Source organism: Narcine bancroftii, chromosome 11, assembly GCF_036971445.1.
Source record: "Narcine bancroftii isolate sNarBan1 chromosome 11, sNarBan1.hap1, whole genome shotgun sequence".
Taxonomy (NCBI): Eukaryota; Metazoa; Chordata; class Chondrichthyes; order Torpediniformes; family Narcinidae; genus Narcine; species Narcine bancroftii.
The window spans coordinates 82325807-82346081 of record NC_091479.1 but is presented as its reverse complement, the minus strand read 5'-3'; the positions used below and the strand labels follow the sequence as shown (position 1 = coordinate 82346081).

The 20275-nt window shown below is 38.3% G+C and overlaps 1 protein-coding gene across 12 annotated transcripts in view; it reads right to left on the bottom strand.

Moving 5' to 3' along the window:
* The window catches only part of bcl2l13 (BCL2 like 13), a 79352-nt gene that overhangs the window by 37824 nt on the left and 21253 nt on the right, over positions 1 to 20275 (bottom strand). For 5 of the 12 annotated variants that reach the window (XM_069903718.1, XM_069903715.1, XM_069903717.1 and 2 more), the window contains one exon: positions 1575 to 3238. The exons of 4 other annotated variants lie outside the window; for them this stretch is intronic. In XM_069903718.1, the coding sequence (XP_069759819.1) occupies positions 2423 to 3238 (816 nt within the window). In that variant the 3' untranslated portion in view covers positions 1575 to 2422. Of the gene's footprint in view, positions 1 to 1574; positions 3239 to 6193; positions 6916 to 11181; positions 11264 to 14124; positions 14231 to 20275 lie in introns of those variants that run through there. 3 more of the 12 variants (XM_069903719.1, XM_069903722.1, XM_069903723.1) reach the window with 3 other exon arrangements.

The window sequence follows — 20275 nt, the reverse complement described above, 5'->3', positions numbered from 1 at the left end:
TTAGACTAGAGATCAGAAACTTCATGGCAGCATGCTTATCATTGCAATTCCCTTCCTTCACATGGTGTAGATTCTTAAAGTTGAGCAAGTTTGTACAAGTCTCATTGGTTTTTTAACATGTTTTTATTTTGAGAAAAAGCAAATTTTATAGCCAAATTATGTTTTATTTCCATTTTACTGGGGTTAAAAATTCTCCTCACAATGCAATCCCAGGCCTGAAGCAACAAAATTTTCTGACATCAACTGATGATTCCCATTATTGGCATGGATGTAAGGAATATGGGATCTGTCTAGGAAAGGTATGATCAAGATAAATTAAACCCACCATGATTCCTTTGGAATGGCAGGTTAGGCACAAGGGGTTGAAAGGCTTGTGCTGTCTTTGGATCCCTCATCAGCTGATATTACAAAAACAAAAGAACATGGATGTTGCAGGACTCTGAAACATGATGGTGAAAATGGCTGGGAGAGTAGAGGTTATGTCAGGTTAATAACTTCCTCACTGCTGCTTACATTGAGATCAAGAGCATGTTAATGATTATTCCTGAATAAAGAATGAGCTAATTCATTTATCATACGACTATGACAAAAGTTACAAGGCTCATAGACTGTGTAGTGAAGAAGTTGTAGAAGGAGATGGGAGAAATAACCTTAGTTCTATACAAAACACTAACTGTGATGTTCTAAAAACCAAAATGTACAGCTGATTTTCCCTTGTATAATAGTTTTACGTTAAAATTAAATTTAACTGTACTATATCCATCTACTGCTGTTAAAGTTTGTTTTAAAACCATGCAAGAGATCAAAAGTTAAAGAAGAGAAAGGGAATGAATGGAATGCAGAATTAAAGAAACTGGCAATTAAAAGATCACGGGAATCCTTGTGGACTGAGCCAGTGTAAGACAGGAAGAAGGGGAAAAAATTAGGAGCCCTAACCTTGATCTAGGAAGGATAAGGGGTCAACACAAGTTAAAGAAATAGAAGGGGTGTGGTTGGGATTGCTTTAATAGAGGAGAGGAAAGCATGGACAAGTTGAAAGGAAAACATCTCAAAAGGAGTGGAGAAGAAGCAGTCAACATCAGATACACAATGGAGTTTGAGAAAAAATGAGAGGATGGAATTCTGACAGATATGAGAGGTGTTTATCTGTGAAAAGATTAAACTGTCAATGTTTCAGGTTGATGATCCTTCATTAGAGCCACAAAGTTAGAAATCAAACAGATTTGTGATATTCCAAATATCTTTTAGCAGATTTATTTTCTGCCTTAATATACAATTATAAAATAACTAAAAATGTTAATCTACACAAAGTTGGAGGGAAGTGGTTTTATAATTATTAAATTTGAATAGAATCTTAATTTCAATACTCAGGAAACTTGAACCGAGATAGATGAAGATAGTAATGGGCATGCAATTTTTTTCAGGTTTGTAAGTGGGAATAAAAGAATTTCCAGTTGGCTAAAATACATGACCCAAATTAAATGACAAATTTGCTGACAATGGAAGCCATAATACAAAAGTCAATTTTAAAAATTGCAATGGTTCCAGGGTATATAATAGAATATGATAAATAATTTTCACCACAAATGAATCCATGTTTTATTGTTATTTATGGTTTTAGTACAAATTGCAAATTGAGCACTCAGAAAACCATTTGTAATTGCCGTCAAAATTATTTTCTTTTGATCACCTCACTTGGAAACTTGCAAGCAATCGATACTTGCATGTTTAAAGCAAATTAGATATAATGCTTTCAATTCACCACAGTCTAAATGATGGAATTGTTTACGGCATCAGCAGTAGTGGAAGTATATTAGACAAATTAATAACCACATTACATCTTTTAAGCTGATGCAAAACATATAGGATGCCAACTATATTTAATGAAAAAAATGTTCCATGAAGAAATAAACAAGTAAATGCAAATGGGACAATGGAAAATACACAAGCAGAGGTAAAGCTTGCACAAATGGACATGGTGGAACTGAATGGACTCATAACAATAGAAACAATATCCAAGCTAATAATTTTTTAAAAAATTAGGAATTAGTTTTACTCAGTTAAAAATGAAGGTGGCAGTAAATAAGAATCCATTCCAATTATAAAAAGGTCTCCATTAACTAAGTTCCCAGAAAAGATTCAACATTCTTTTCCTCTTCAGTGACTCAACATTTAGATATTATTTGGAAAGAAAATAGCATTTTCATTGTCAAAGATTCCATTGCATTCAAGAATATCCTATACTCTACCCATTAACACTTTCTCAATGGAAAACAATGCCCTATATCTATACCCTTATTAATCATTGCTTGTCTCATTGATCACATTCTGTGCAATACAACTGAATAAATACTCAATTACAGTCATAAATCAAATAGAATAGAAAGCCTTAATTATTCTAATCAGTAACGAACTGCTCATATTAAAATCTTCTTCTCAAGGCGAGAGCCACTCCCACTGCAAGTGCCAGCATTGCTAAAGCAGCAGCTCCACCATAAAACAAAACAGGTGTGGTTGTTTTTGCAGGAATGATCACTTCAGTAACTTCTGGCTCAGTTAGTGGAGCCATTTCAACTCTTTCCCCCTTTTCAAAAAACTCCTCTTCCAATTTGGTCTTTGGGGCATCTTTTTTAATCTCATCCAATTGCTTTATTTCTTGGAGAGATGTTGACTGTGGCATTTCACCAGATCGGGATGCATCTTTTCCAGCAGCTTCTAGTGCTTTTTTTTCTATTTCAGAAACTGCTATTGATAAAGGTTCAGTTTTCTCCAATCCAACAGAAGACAGACTCTCTACTGGCATTGTCTGTTTGGTCGAAATAGCTTCTGACTCAAACGATGCTGTAGTTCCAGTAGTCTTTAGCTCCATTTCCTGCTTCTCACCAGCTTCTGTAACTTCCTCCTTTTCGACATGAACAATATCAGAATTGGAAGAATTGTTTTCACTTTTCTCTTCACCACCACCATTACTGTCCAAGCTCTTCATGTCCTCTGGATCCATGGATAGCTGTTGCCAAGACTCTGTTCCAAGAGAAACTGGTAGGCCTTCAGTATGCCAGCTTTGACTTGGAGACAATGATGTCTGCAAGCTAGCAGTCTGCCAAGAACTGGTAACTGTGAGTGGTTCAGGAGGACTTACTTGACCAGAGTTGTTACTGGGTAAGATATAAATATCATTGCTTTCATCCACTGTTTCTCCCCGTTCTTCTTCGTCTGAATCAAGATTGAAAACAGTGCCCTAAGAATAACAAACAGATTGAAACCCATTAAACATTTTTTTGTACAAATGACAATTATGTCAGAACAGACTGGATATTTTTGCACAGATAATGCAAGCTTCCAATCAGCTAATACTACATTAAAGAAATGTTATAGTCTGTAAAGGTTGCAAGCCCATATTGCAAGTGCACTGTAGAATTTTAAAAAAGGATAGAGAAAAGCAAAAGCAGAAATATACTAGTAGAATAGCAAGAAACAAAAAAAAATTGCAAAGCATTAAATGTTTAAGGAAATGACATTAGTGAATGTGGACCCCTTATGGTCAGAGATTGGAGAATTTAGAAATAACATGAATTAAGCAGTTTCTGCTCATCAGTCTTTGCACAGAAAAAACCTGCTACACATTTGAAAGAATCAAAGGTGTTGCAAAATTGAAGATCTGAAAAATGTATTAATCAAAAATATATGAGAGAAGTGAAAAACTTGAAATGCTGACAATCCCAAGGACCTGATGATCTGCAAAGAAAACAGAAAATGTAAATACTCAGCAAGGCAGGTAGCAACTGTTGGAAGAGAAACAGAACTAATATTTCAGGTTGAAGGCCCTTTATCAGAATAGGGAAAGCGAGAAAGCAAGCTAGTTTTCAGTAGTAGATATGGAGGAAAGATGGATAAAACAAAGGGAATCTTTGATATATTGATTCACGTGATACAAGTACATTGTCTTTGCTAATAGCATGGTTCTTTGCTAATAGCATGGTGAATGGTCCACATTCATTCTGGTCATACAAAAATGGAACAGCAAGTCAGAGAGTTTGATAGAGCCTGGAAGGCTGCAATAAGCAGGTTTTCAACCTGTTATGGACCTTGGACAATTTTATTTTTGACTGAGGACAGGACTGAACCTACTGTGGAAGATTTAACAGCTGCTAATGCTGTGGTAGCACCGGGCTACTGCTAGGGAACTTTGACAGCTGTCAAAGCATGGGAACCACATGCTGGAAGACCATGGGCTCGCAGAAGACCATGGGCTCGCAGGAGAGCGAGCCTGCAGCTGTTAACCTCTCTCCACCATTGTTGAGAACTGGAGATATGCACTGGTTTTAAAGAGGTTAGTCAGTGTATTGGACTGCAGATCATCAGACAGGCGGTCTGACTGTGCGTGCTCACCTGGCAGCTTTGTTCACAGGTGCTAGCACTGCCATCTGGAACTGTATGTCAGTGTGTTCCCCCAGTAGTTTCAGTGGAAAAAGGAAGACAGCTACTTTGTCCATGGATATCAGCACTTGTCCTGATACAAGTTTGAGGAACTCTGATACCCAGAGTGTGTGTGGGACTGACCAGTGCCTCTCCAGCTCCTTTTCAAGAGGACTTTGTGTGACAGGAGTCATGAGACCACTCAAGCCAGGGTGTCCAGAGAAGAGTTGTGTGACAGAAAGTTACTTGTTAACCTTAAAGAGGGCTTTGGAGGAGTGAATCTCATGTGGTGACTAGGAGGTCACTGTGAAAATTCCCAGGTGAAGAAAGTAAAGGTGGTTGTTGCCACAGTCAAAACTCAAGCCAGTCTCATGTTTCCATGACGGTTGAAAGTGTATAGGGACCACAGTCATTTGGATACAGCCTCAACCAGTGCGCAAGGAAACAAAATCTCAAGCCTGGAGACCAAATCCGTAAGCTGTTCCTTCTTGACAGACTTGACATGGGGGTTTGTTTTGGGAATTTTAATGATCTTGGGGGGCATTTCAGCTTGGACTGTAATGGTTTGGGTCATCCCCCCCCCCACATATGCTGTATAATAATCCATTGTTAATATAGAGTTGCCTCTCTAAGGCTGGTGTTCAGGTGTTAAGTTTATTGGGTTAATTCTATTATTAGTTTGTTAATAAATTTTGTGCTAAACTTAACCCATTCATTTATGTGCCTCCCAATTGCTGCTGAGAAGTGTAACAAACCTGAGTTGGACTTTGTTGTCACAATGCAGGAGGCCACAAATAGATAGGGCAGAGTGGTATGGAGAATAAAGTGGTAGGAAACTGGAAACTTGGGGGTCACTCCTATGGACTGAATGCAAGTCCTCTGCAAAGGAGTCACCTAATCTGCACTGAGGTTCTCCAGTGTAGAAGGGAACACCGTGCAGTATACAATTGGAAGAATGAATTATTGCTTCACAAGGTTTTTGTACCTGATTAACGGGAAGAGACAAAAGGGAAGTTGACAAAATATTTATGATTGAATGGGAGTGGTTGGTTGGAGACGAAGGAGCAATCAATTTGTAATAATGGATACAGGATGCTTTGGCCTTTGAATGATGGAACAAATTACTCAGTTTCTCACTTGCAATAGTATTTGAAGCCAGTGACAACATTTCTGAAATTTGAAACAAAACTAATGTAATTTACGCCACACTATTGATTTACATCTACAATTAAACAATGCATGTCAAACCTGCCCTATTTAAAAATATTCTAAATGTACAAACTTCATTTATTAGTTACTACATAATCTTGCATTTTCCCCTCATTAATTTTATATACCTGACAGCCTCATTACCCGGGGAGTAGAGAAGCTTTTTAAACAAACTATCCAGCAAAGTGTTCGGAACTTTCTAGCTCTGTCTGGCAGATGTTATGGTGCAAAGTAATTTTCTTGATCAAGTCCTTCCTTTTAAGTACAAAAATCTTCCAAATTCAATTTGTTCAGAATCAATTGCAATCAAATTTTCAATTTAACAAGCATATTGGAGATATTATAGTTTACTAGTACCAACTGTGCAAACTAAAAATCTGTAGGTGGTAGTAGTATACTAGGTGGAAAATTACATTTTCCAAGGACTAATTGAATGACTGAATTTAGATAAAAAGCTTGAAAAATGATGCAGCAGTGCAGAAACAAAGCCTCAGGCAAATATTTCCTTTGTAATTTTTGGCAAGACAGGTTCATGGATGACTGAATTGAAATTAATTTAACACGACCATTCTTTCCATTTATTTTAATTGCTGAAAATCCAATGGCATTTCAACACAAAGCAATTACATGTACCATCAGGTCAACAATAAAAAGTAAATATTCAACAGTAAAAGCTCAAAACATTCAAATAGGGCAGCACGGATGGTGTAGTGGAGAGTGCAATGCCTTTACAGCGCCAGCAATCAGGGCTGGTCTAGGGTTCAAATCCCACACTGTCTGTAAAGTGTCAGTACATTCTCCGTGTGTGCGTGGGTTTTCTCCAAGGGTTCCTGTTTCTGCCCACCATTCAAAACTTACTGGGGGTTTAGGTTAATGGGGGTAAATTGGATGGCATGGACTCGTGGGCCGAGATGGCCTGTTTCTGTGTTGTATGTCTAAATTTTTTTTAAAATTAAAGTCAGTAAAGCATAGGAGATTATCCTACTGGTCAGTGACCATAGCAGCTGAAGGACAGACACAAGGTTGTAGGTTACTGGCAACTGGCTCATGGGAACTAGGCATCCAAACCAGGATTCGAGAGGGTGCGGAGGGAAAGGAGGCCTCCCAAATGTCCTCAGGTGGTGAAGGCTTCCTGATATGGAGCTCAAGTTCCTGAAGGTTTGAACTAGAATCTGTGCGGCTGCAGGAACGCTGGAGGAGAATCCACGGACATTGATTCTGAAGGGACTCTTCTGCTTCTCTTTATCTTATCGTTAGGGGTGCTGGGCAATGCTCACAGCAATTGTTTGCCTTATGGGAGACAAAAGATTAAGTATATAATTTTTAATGTCTTATTAAATGACAACAACGGGAACCTTTGAACATTTGCAGCAATTGTATTATCAAGTTCCTCATTATTGTTTATGATTATACAGATTTTAATTTTAAAAGTGCAAAACAACTGAAGGTAGTAATACACTTCAAAACACTGGTTTAATCAGACTCCATCGACCAGTTCACCAGGCCTAACACAGTTAAGGGTCTACAAGAGTTTGTAGGGATGATGAACTTTTACTGCCACTTTTTTTTTTACCTTCAGCTGCCTGCATCTTGCAACCCCTGTTTGGTCTCATGTCCAGCAAGACCAAGGAGATCAAGTGGATGCAAAAGGCAGTAATGGCATTTGAGAAGAGCAAGGATGCCCTGGCAAATGCCACACTCCGAGTCCACCCCAAGTGGGCATGCCAACCACCCTCATGGTGGATACCTCCATCTTGGCAGTAGGCAGCGCCCTGGAACTGATCATTGATGGCCAATGGAAGCCCCTGGCATTCTTCAGCCGGAACCTACAACCACCCCACAAGTGGTCAAATTCAGCACCTTCGACAGGGAGCTATTAGCCCTGTACCTGGCTCTCCGGCATTTTTGGTATTTCCTTGAAGGAAGGGAATTCACCATCTTCACTGACTACAAGCCCCTAACCTTCGCCAAAGTGTCATACCAGTGGTCAGCCCACTAACAATTCCATCTCTCATGTCTCTGAGTTTACCACCATGGCGACATCTCCAGAAAGAGCAACGTGGTTGCCAACACACTGTTACACACTCCATACAAGTAGTACATTCCCCATCTCTGGGGCTGGACTATACGGCACTAGTTGAAGCTCAGCCCCAGGACACAGATCCTGGCATACAGGACTGTGGTCTTGGGCTTTGCCTGGAGTACATTGCCATCAGACTGGGGGTCCAACATTCCTTTGCGATGTATCCACAGGTCAGCTTCGGCCCATCGTTCCGGATGCTTGGAGGCACTGCATTTTTGACATCCTGCACAATTTAGCCCATCCTTCCATCCAGCCTCTGAAAGCAGGTCGGGCACTGGTCCAGAACATGCACAAACCTACAATGGCACATGAAGGCTCCACTACAGCCCTTCCAGCCATTACAGTGGAGGTTCGAGCATGTGCATATAGACATTGTGGGCCATGGTGGACAGGTTCACAAGATTGCAAGAGGCAATCCCCCCCACTGTAGACACCTCCACAGAGTCCAAAGAGGACCTGAAGTCTTCATCAGCAGAGGTGGTATATGGCACCTGACTAATGTTCCCAGAGAATTTGTGCCTGCAGCTCAAGGGCAGGAAGATGCGCCATCAGAGGTCCTGAACAAACTGCAAGAGCAGCTCAGTGAACTGGCCCCGATTCCAACTTTCCTGCCAAGGCACTAAGAAACTCTTTGTGCCCAAGGACTTACAGGGCTGTGAGTATGTCTCTGTTCCAAGAGATGTGCACAGACCATCCCTACAGCATCCCTAAGAGGGGCAATTCAAGGCGGTATACCACAGCGGCACTACTTGCATCCTGGACATCGACCGCCTCAAACCAGCACACCTAGACCTTGATCAACCACTATCAGTGCCTGCACCGCAAAGGCGAGGATGCCAACCCAAACAACCAGAGAATGGTACCAAACATTTCACCTCCGATCACCGGTTCTGGGGGAATAGGGGCCATATGGTGGCTCACCTAAGCGCAGTTTCAAACGGCTCAGGAAGTCACTGGGAAATTGCGGACGTCAGCATCAGGAGAGCTGATTGCGGGGCGAACCGTGGTTCGGAAAGTGATGTCATTTCTGCCCCGCAGCACAAGGGGATTCCTGGGAGGAATGTTTAAAATGTGCGTGTGTATGAACAAGCAAGCAGCTTTCCAACTAGACACCACTTGAGTCAGACTCCTCCTTTCTCTCACTGCGACACAGCGCAACTACAATCCGATCTCTTAGAATAATTTACCTACTACTGATGTCAGGCTCAATTACCTATAATGTCCAGGGTTAATTTTGGAGCTTTTTTTAAACAATGGAACAATGTTTGCTACCCTCCAATCCTCTCCACCACACCTGTGGCTAGGGACATTTTAAATATTTCTACCAGAGACCTGCAATTTTTACACTAGCCTCCCTGAAAAGTCCGATTTAATATCTTGTCAGGCCCTGGGGATTTATTCACCCATATTTTCTTTAAGACAGCAGGTACCTCCTCCTCTTTAATCTGTATAGGTTCCACGACCTCTCTGCTTGTTTTCCTTACTTCACATGATTGTGCCTTTTCCTGAGTGAACGTGTATGAAAAAAAAATTCAAGACTTCTCTCTTCTCTTTTGTTTCCATACAAAGCTGACCAATCTGATCTTCAAGGGGACCAATTTTGACCTTAATATACCTGTAGAAACTGAGGATTTTCCTTCACAATGTCTGCCAAAGCAACCTCATGTCTGTTTTTAGGGTTCCTGATTTCTTTCTTGAAGTTTTTCTTGCGTTTTATATATTTCTCAAGTACCTCATTTGCTCCATGTTGCCTATACCTGTTATACACCTCTCTCTTCTTCCAAACCAGATCCCCAATATCCCTCAAAAACCAAGGTTCCCCATGCCATTTAAAATTGCCTTTAATTCTGACAGGAACATACAAACTCTATACCCTCAAAATTTCACCTTTGAAGGCCCTCCACTCATCCCGAAAACAATTTGTCCCAATCCACGCATTCTAGATCCTTTGTCATTTTTATCAAAATTGGTCTTTCTTCAATGTAGAATCTCAACCTGTGGCCCTGACCGATCCTTCCCCATAATTAACTTGAAACTAATGACATTATGATCACTGGATTCAAAATTTTCCCTACACATACTTCTGTCACCTGTCCTTTCTCGTTCCCCAATAGGAGATTCAGTATTGCACTCTCTCTAGTTGGTACCTCTATTATTGATTCAGAAAACATTCCTCAACACATTTGACAAACTCCAAGTCATCCAGCCCTTTTACAGTATGGGAGTCCCAGTCAATATGTAGAGAGTTAAAATCTCCTACTATCACATTTCCTGCAGCTATCTGCTCTCTACAAACTTGCACCTCCAATTTAGGACTGAGACAAGAACTCCTTCATTCAGAGGGTAGTGAACCTGTATAATTTGTTATCACTAAAAACTACAAAGACCAAGTCACAAATATATTCAAGGAGCTAGACACAAGCCCCTTTCACACTTGCATCCCACGAAATTGGCCATTCAGTGTCCTGGGATAGGAGTGAGGGGGTGTCGCTTTCACACTTGCAAGGAGCCATCCCCAGGGTTAGGACTGTTCTATCTTCTACCCGTGACATCATGACGCATCAAGTGATGGTGGATCGGTCCTAAATCCTGATCAATGTATTATAATCTTATATTTGAACAAAAATAATCATGCCTAATTATATAATAAAGCTTTATGTACAGCACAGTCTGAGCCCTTCAGCCCCTGTTGTTGTGCTGACCTATATAAGGGACTGTGGGAAAGTGCAAGCAACAAATAGCAGACAATTTTTAAACAGGGTGGGAAAATTGGTAGTGCTATAGCACTTAATTTATATGGTATGGAAAATTTGTAGCGCTATAGTGCACAATTTATATAGCGTAGGAAAGTTGGTAGCGCTATTGCGTACAATTTATAAATACCATGGGGAAAAGCTATGGTGGACCTGCCTCCCAGAATTCCATGTAGCAGAGAAAGAGCTGTTATGTCCAGTTGCATGCATGGAGCACTCAAAGAGGGGGTTCTCTGCCGCACAGCATTCTAGGATGTTAGGTCCACCATTGGTTTTCCCCCCCCCCATGGTATTTATAAATTGTACGCTATAGTGCTACCAATTTTCCCACGCTGTTTAAAAATTGTCCACTATTGCTGTTTATTGCCTCGCTCTTTCTCCCCTTCTGTGACTTTCCCATGGCAAAGTTTATACCTTCATTTTAATCTTTTCTTCCTGCAGTCATGCAGAAACTTGTGTCATTTCAATCCCACAATGCAATTACCCATTTCATACTTGCCTGATTGCAACTTCGGGGTCTATAGTTGCTGGGTCGAGACAGTCAATCCCCAGCGTGAGATGACATCATCTGACACCAGCATTGAGCTGATTTTGCTTTCACACTAGGCACTTTAAAGGCCAATTGGCGGTTAATTCCTGGGATCACTTGCAAGTGTGAAAGGGGCTACAGTAACACATGCTGCTGCATCAAAGACCTCCAAACTCAAGTTCAATCCTGACCTAATATCATATCCTTGCGGTGTTGCACTTTATGACATGTGGGTTTCTTAATTTTAAATCCCAAGATCTGGAGTTTGAGACCCTAAGGAGGATTTAAGAAAAAAGGTCAATCATGTTACAACAGAAACAGGTTTTTTTTTGTTCATTTGCCAGACAAGACTGGGTGCTGCCTGATCTTGATGGTACTCATGAGTAAAATTTAAACAAGAAATAGGGAGTGCCATTATGAATGTCAAGTATAAAGTTCAATTTACAGATTTTTGCAACTAATTAAGGAACATATGACAATATTCAATCAATATCAGTGCATAAGACAAACAGAAGATAAAAAATGAATAACTAAATTTGCCAGTTGGGATTTAAACAGATTAGGAAGAATGAAGGGGGGACTTGAGGAGTTTAAAAGATTATGAGCAGATGTGAGTAGGATGTTTCCACTTAGACTGGGGGAGATAAATATGCGAAGTCATAGCTTGAGGCTGAAAGGGGAGAGGTATAAGGGGAATATTAGTGGAAAGTGGTAGGAGTGTGGAATGAACTGCCACCTGATGTAGTGAATACTCAATCTTGAGTTTTAAAAATAAATTGGATAAATACATGGACAGGAGAGGTCTGGATGGTTATGGAATGAGAGGTCAGTGGGACTAGCTAGTTTTTTTTTGGTCGGCACAGACCAGAAGGGTCAAATGGGCTGTTTTTCTGTGCTATAAAGTTCTATCATAAAAAAAAACAAATGCTGGAGGAACTTTGCAGGTCTTGCAGCATCCATGAGGTTAAAAATATTTAACTGATGTTTTGGACCTGAGCCCTTCAAGATAACACTCAACCTGAAGGGCTCAGGCCCAAAATAGTGTTATATCTTTACTTCCTATGGATGCTGGAGACCTGCTTTTTTTTTAAACTATAATCAATGCCTATCAGTGCCTGCAGACTTTCATGTTTCAGTTCTTTGAAAGAGTTCAAATGAAAAATGCAATTTATAAAATTGTACAATAAGATTTCAAGGTTACTTTAGGTCACGGATGGCCAAATTACAGTCTCCAGGCCATTTTTAAAAAAAAAAATAAAAGTGGCCCTGGTTAAATTTTAAAAATAAAATGGAATATGGCCAGTTAGTCTAACAATAAATTGCAATGTCTGCATATTGCATTTAGTTTCAACACTAGATGTCACTGCTATTTTGAACAAATACTAGACCAACAATTGAAATGTTACTCAATGAAAACATTTACCCCAGTTGATTAAACATGGCCAAAATGAAAAGAGAGAAAATAGCAAGGGAGTGCCAAACATTTCAAACACGTTGGGAAAATGAACAAGTTTTCACAGAAGTCAAGGGAAAGTGTATTTGTTTGATTTGCAAGGAATCTGTCAACTTTAATAGCCTCTCTACAGATTTACATAGTGCATCATAATCATTAAGGTGGACACTTGGACCATGAACTGTATTCACTGAGAGTAGTGGAGGGATTTTGGAGACTTTTCGTGATCTTTACTCCTGTTCTTATTTTACACCCAGCTTTTTACTTTGCACTTTTTTTTTTAAAAAGAGTTTTAGAGTTTGATTGTATTCTTTTAAATTAAAATTGGGAGCAGCAGATACAGAAAAGCTTCCTATAATATGAGCATATCAATAAACAACTAATGTCAGTTGAAATGTTCAGTAGTGTTATATAGTTATTTTGATAGAAAATGGATTTTTGATGGCACGGGGATTTTCTAGTCTAAATACACAATTTTTCTTGCAGTGTAATGGATTGAAAATTGCTGGGCTTAACATTGTTTTGCCCATGACTCCTTATATTTTTCTGTATGTGCCCACAACGAAAAAGGTTTGGCAACCCCTACTTTAGATAACGGACAGTAGGAAAGTTTATAGCCTTAAGTGTTACAGATTGGGTTAATAAAATTATGACAAATTAGTAGAGGGACACTTTACAAACAGATTTTAACATTTCACAAAAGACCTCTCATTTAAAATGCAAGAGCTATGCCCAGGTGGAACCTACAAGTCTACAGTGACTTTGCAGAGACAATGGAACTGCTTTGGAAAGGACTTCACAAATAGGTGTTAATTGGAGTGATATGATAGAATAAATTGAATATTAATGTCCAGGCTCTGAAAATGATTCCAGTGCCATTGATCCAAGACTGGTTGAAGTTTGCTGTTCAAAGAGGGGTCATGTGGTTTTGCAAACAGAGAGGGGAAAAAAAAACATGATTCTTGAATGAGAGATTTGCAGCAGGAGTTGACGCTGGAGGCTGCAAGACTGGCACTCCTGCTATAAGGCCCCATTTTGAAGATGGGTTTTAATTTCTGAGTTCAGCCCATTCTTATAGTCAATTACAAGAGGAAATGGCTGGTTAGTGTATTTCTCCTTGTAATGGAGGATTTAGACTAGGTGATGCAAGAAGGGATGCAGTTGCATCAGAAGACATAATCTCAATTCCACTATGAGGCCCAGGATGCATATTTAGTAGATACACCTAAATTCCACTATGGGGCCCAGGATGCAGTTGAATAGGAAGACATTATCTAAATTTACACTATGGGGCCCAGGGATGCATATGAATCAGTAGACATTATCCAACTTCCACCATGAGGCCCCAGAGATGCAGTTGTCTTTTGTTGGTCGCAGACTGTCAGGAGACCTTGAAGATAATTAAATCATTTGTTCAAAGAGATAAGATCTGAAGTAAACAACTTTTGGGTAATATAAGCCATGGCCCCACTGCTGAAGTTTGAGACTCTCCAAGAGGTGGCAACATCTCTCAGCAAGAAGAAGAACTTAAAGATTCCAAACTGACGTCCCGGTCCGGGGAGATGGAGAAGCTGCTACCGGCACCCAGACAACCTACTACAAGTGTGCAGTCGTCGCCTCGCTTTGGCAGTTTGGACCAGTCCAGGCATTGATAAGTATAATTGGGAAGGGCTTGCATATTGTAGTGTGAATTCAGCTTTAGATTTAGTAATAAAGACTTGTATAAACGGAACTGCTCTCGGTGTGTGTGTCTATTTTCTTTCGGTAGCTCGAACACTGTGACCAATCTAAAACAAACAAAGTGAGAGGTATAAGTTTACCCAAGACACTCCTGGAATAGGGGAAGAAGAAGTCTGAGGTAACCTGGAAGAGGTTATTTTTTGTAAAACCCAAGGGAGGGGGGGGGGCCAAGTTTCTTCAGCACGACACTGAAGTGGCTGATTGAAGGAGATCAGTTTGTATGCGTGTCCAATGAACAACAAACACCTCTCTCTGAAACCAAAGACTTTCCTTTGTGGTAACAATTTAAGTTAAAGCACCAGACCCTGGTGAAGATCATCATTGTTAAATTCTGTGCACAGTATGGAAAATTGCCTGATACCAGTGAACTTGGAGAAGTGAAAAGTGAAAGATTAGACAGTGAAACAAAAAACTTTCCTGAACACATGCACTTAAAATTAGAAGGGGGTTACGTTAATAGAAATAATTTTAAAATTTATATTATGTTTGAAGAAAATTAAAAGCAATTTTTGTTTAAGTAACCATTGTCTTGGTGAATTTCTATTGTTGCTGGTTTTTGGAGTCCTCTGGGCTCGTAACACAAGAACCTTGACTTGGGCATTTAAAAAATTTAGCAAGAGTAAAAGGGAGAATAATGCAGTACTTAGCAAGCACTAAATATTTTTTCCAACAAAAACTTGTGATTTTCTTTCCCTTCGTTAAATATTGTCTACTTATGCTAATAACACTTCCAGCATATACCAACAGCCATTTTATTATTTCATCAAAAATTTGGAGTTTGAATATATTAAAAGCAGAATATGTTTGAAGTACAAGATTAATTATCCTCAAATGAACTGTATGCATGTTTAGGTAATGGTCATTAGAAAGCAGTAGCATTTTCAGTATGATACTTCTCAAAACAAGAAATCAAATTCTATTTTTTGTTGTTAGTTTGCTGATTTAATTTGCAGCTTTCTTGCAGGCTGTTACAAGAATAATCTACAAATGTATCTTGGTGGTTCAACTGCCTCCAAACAATTATAGAAGATCTGAAGCTGATGTACCAAATTACCACTAATTACTATGCAGTGGTTTCTGGCTTCAGAAAGCGAACATATACATTTTGGGGGTCTTCAAAAATGAACTAGCAGCTAATTGTCACTTCCCAAGCAATGATTTATAGTTGGTGCAATTCCACTTCTCTTCAGAAATGATCACATCGGGGGGTGTGGCAAGATGGCGTAGAGTCTAGATGTGCAATCTCTACCTCTCTGGCCAGACTTTTAAATACCCATTTTTTAACCCTTTGTTTCCAAGTTTAAACTTTTTAAATTTTAGTTTAAAGTATTAAGGAATTATTATGGCCACTAATGGTAAGAAGACTAAATCTCAAGTTCAAAAGAAGATACATTTTCGAAGTGCTGAAGATCTGGGGCCTAGACGACTTGAAACAGCCCCAGGCTGAGGAGGCTGAAAAAAAACCATTACTCACCAAATGAAGGATTGGATGAGAAAACAACAGGATGCGGGGGGAGACCAGTGGCGACCCCCTGGAGAAGGCGAGGTGTCGTCGCTGGGAGTCCAGACCCGCAGTAAAAATTTTTAAATGCCTTTTGTTGAATTGCAGCAGGAGCTGCAGTTACCTTGTTTTGCCACTATGTCAGAGAGAGCAGAGCTGAGATTTACTGATTCACAATATATGCAATTGAATGCAGTTATTCAACCCATGTTGACATCTCCAATGAATGAAATGGATCAAATGAATGCTGGTATAAGTTCAGAATTAAATATGGTTAAGACACATGTGGATGCATCTTATTAAGAATTTGAAAAATTTCAGACTGCTTTTTGGACTGTAAACAACAAGTGACTTCTAACACAGAAAAGGTGTTGAAGGTGGAAAAGTCAGTCATAGAATTAGGAGATCGTGTGAAGGAGCTAGAAAGAAAAATAGATTATTTGGAAAATCAAAGCAGAAGGAATAATGTGAAAATTGTTGGTTTTCCAGAAGGTATAGAAGGACAAGACCCTCTTCGTTTCTTTAAAGACTGGATTCCGCAAATATTAGGGCATGAATTTTTCTCTGGGGGATTGGCACTGGAAAAAGCCCATAGAGCTTTAAGAATACCCTCAGCTGGTCAACGCCCGAGACCTATTAATTCGATGTCTGAGTTATTTGGATAGAGAAGCAATACTTCGACTTGCAGTACAAAATGCGAGACGACAAACCCCATTATTGATTCAGAATAGTAGTCTTTTTTGTATCCTGATCTGAGTCAAGATGTCATTCAACGATGACGTCGATTTAATTCAGTTAAAGAAGTTTTGTGGCGAAAAGGTTACAAGTCTACCTTTCGTTACCCTGCAGTGTTGAAGGTCTTTTACGGAGACTATCAATTTCGGTTTTTTGAAACTGATTGTGAAGCAATAATTTTTGCTGACTCATTGCCAGATACAAGAGGACAAAGACGTAGTCCACCATCATCTCCTAAAGGAAAATTTGGTAGCTCTGGAAACGGAAGAAATGGCAGAAATGGGAAAAATGGGAATGGAAAGAGTCTATCTCCTTCTGAAATGGGATCTTCTAGATCCTCACAGAGGGTGGTAGAGGCGGATTCGCTGACTATGTTCAAAAGAGAGTTAGATAAGACTCTTGTGGGTAACGGAGTTAAGGGTTATGGGGATAAGGCTGGAAAGGGGTACTGATGGTAATGATCAGCCATGATCTAAAATGGCGGTGCTGGCCCGACGGGCCAAATGGCCTACTCCAACTCCTATTGTCTATCTTCTAGTCTTTTGGATGAAAAGAAGAATGTTCTTATTTTATTTTTTCTCTTGTTATTATGATACTTGGATGTTACTGATTGTTTGGTTGGGGAGGGGGAGATTTGCACTAAGTTCTTTACTAGTTATCAGTCACTGGTGGGTGATCCATATCCAATTTTTGTTTTAGGGATTACTACCTTTTGGTAGTTTTTTTTGGGGTGGGGGGAATTTTTTTAATTGTTTTTAAAAAAGATTTTTTAACTTTTTTCTTAGTTTTTAATTTGTGATATTTTTATTGGAGGGCCTATATACATTGATGTGAGTTTTTATATAAAGATATTATTGGTAAGGAGATTATTCAGTTTATAAGAATATTATTAATTTGAAGTAGACTGATCGAATTAAATATCTGGGTATAATTTTGAATGTTAATTATCAATCTTTATATAAATTAAATTATGCTCTGTTCATGAAAAAAATTAAAACATTTGATTAAATGGAAAGATTTATCTATTAATTTAATGGAAAGGATAAATACAATTAAGATGAATATCTTCCCGCGTATAGATTGTTTCAATCTATTCCGTATTTACTTGATAAAATTTTTCTTCGAGATTTAAATAAGATTAGGGAGTTTTTATGGAGGGGTAAATTTTCGAGAGTAGCTTTGAATAAATTAACTTGGAAATATGAGTTAGGGGGATTACGTTTACCACATTTTCAAAATTATTATGAGGCAGCCCAATTTAAATTTATTAGTTAATTGATGGATTTGGTACGGCCTCCTAGTTGGGCTAAAATTGAATTTGAAATACATCAATTTTTGTTTAGGTGGGATATAAATTTGTTACAACAATATACTAAATATACTAACAATGCCTATACTAAAGCATTTAATGAAGTTAAGGATAAAGAAAAATAAAATGAAAGGCTCTGGGGTAAATTATTGGCTTTATCAACTTGTTTCTTTTTCAATACATAATCAAAGTTTATTGCACTGGAGATTTAAAGGTGTGAAAAATTTGGGAGATTGTTTTAAAGAGGGTAAGTTTTTATCTTTTAATCAGATGAGGGAATATTTTGGTATTGATAAGAATTCTTTATTTCTTTATTATCAAATTCAATCTTTGGTAAAATACATGTTTGGTAGAGATAGGATTTTACCTAAAATGACTAAATTTGAGACTTCTCTTATGAAGGTACCAAAGAAGGGTTATATTTCATTTATGTATCAAATATTATAGGATGGTATGGATAAAAAGGATTGGGATAGATCTAAAAATTAAATGGGAAGCAGATATTGGTTTTACTTTTTCTGAAGAGGATTGGTTAGATATCTGTTATGATAGTGTAACTAGATTGATAAATACACATTATGCAATGATTAATTACAATTTTTTACATCAATTATATTTGACACCTGAAAAATTTTTAAAATATTGTTTTCATGAATCAGATTTATGTTTTAGATGTGGTGATACGGTTGGAACTTTTTTTCATGCTGTTTGGTCATGTATACATATACAATCTTTTTGGAAGAAAATTCAATCGTTTTTAGAATATCTGTATAAGATTAAAATAGTTTTAGATCCAACAGTATTTTTATTGGGTAGTTTGCAACCTCTGAAAGCCTTGGGATTAGATATGTTTCAGCTTGCTTTTGTATATTTAAATTTATCCGTAGCGAAAAAATGTATTGCTAGTACGTGGAGAGATACAAATATGATTGATATTAATAGATGGCATAATGAGATGAAATATTGTTTAATAATGGAAAAAATTACGTATGTTTCGCATGATCATTATAATTTTTTTATTAATAAGTAGCTGTTAGATTCAGAATATTTACATTTCAATTTATATTGATTAGATTTTAATATGTATATTTAACTTTTTTTTAAATATTCTTTCTTTTTTTATGGTTCTCCTTAGGAGAGTTGGCTGAAGGGGGGAACTTTTCTTTTTTTCTCTTTTTTTTTAATATATATATAAATAAAAAATGTTCATGTTTAATTGCTGTATATGTCATATATTATTTGTTTTTTGAACGAATAAATAAAGTTTTTCAAAAAATGATCACATTAAGATTGGTATCAATGAAGGGGGGGGGGGAAGTCTGTCTTTTACAAGCAGTTAAATTTCCTGCATTCTACCAAGGTTAGCTTTCCTTGACTAATTTTCAACTTTGTGGGGGCGAGGGGTGTTCCACCTCAAAAAGTGGACTGATACGACTCAGATCAAAATGTGCAGTAACTTTACAAACAAGTTTTAGCTTTTTTGGGGACCACATTTTCTTTCACACACAGGAACTCAAGCACAATCATTGGTTTGCTTATTCTAGATTTATCCAGCAACAAATTTTACATCAGGAATGGGATAATTTATCCCCAAGGAGCTTATTATTCAGATGAGTGTTATAATGGATCACAGGAGGTTGAGGAGTGATCGGAAAGGTGTACAAAATTGTCAGGAGCATCGATAAGGCAAGTGGTCAAAGTATTCTTGGGGTTGGAGATTGTAAAACTACAGGGCATAGATTTCAGGCAAATGGGGAAAGATTTAAAGTGGCCCTGAGGGGCAATTTCTTTTCCCCCCCCTCACAGGTAGAATGAGAAACAAGCTGCCAGAGGAAGTAGTAGAAGCATGAACAATTTCAACAGCTACATGAAAAGGTTAAGAGGGGGAAGTAAATGCAAAAGTCTGAAATGTGACCTGCTGAGATTCTCCAGCATTGTTTTTACTTGGTTAAGAAGGGTATGGGCAGAACATTAGCAAATGGGACTAGAAAATTTGGCCGACACAGACAAGTGTTAATGAAGGCATATTTCTATGCTATTTATCTTGGACGATGTTGTAACGATGAAATTTAAAATTACACAATAAGGCTAGTTGTACTAAGATTAAACAATATTTAAAGTCCCAATGATAAGCTTAATTGGAAATATTTTAAACTTATTCCATTTGTTCTCCCCATTCTCAAGAGGTATTTTAAAAATTAACTTTATCTTCCCCTCTCCTTTCCCCCAAAATCCCATAACACTACTGATCTTGTGCCCTCCTTGTGGCCAACAACTTGCCATCAAATCAATGTTTATCTTTCAGTCAACAAAGTGCATGGCACTTTTCCACAAACCGCTTCCCACCAACCTCCCAGCTTGTCTAATAGTTTTAAAACTGCTTTAAAATAAAATAATTCCAGTGCAGTTTAAGAACTGGCACCATCAGGATCATAATTTCATACGGATTCCATTTGTGGGATGTTGCAGAAAAGCACTAGTTTTAATTTCTTACAGCCAACTACACTTGGTGACCCACCAAAACATCCCTCAGCCAATACTGAAAAC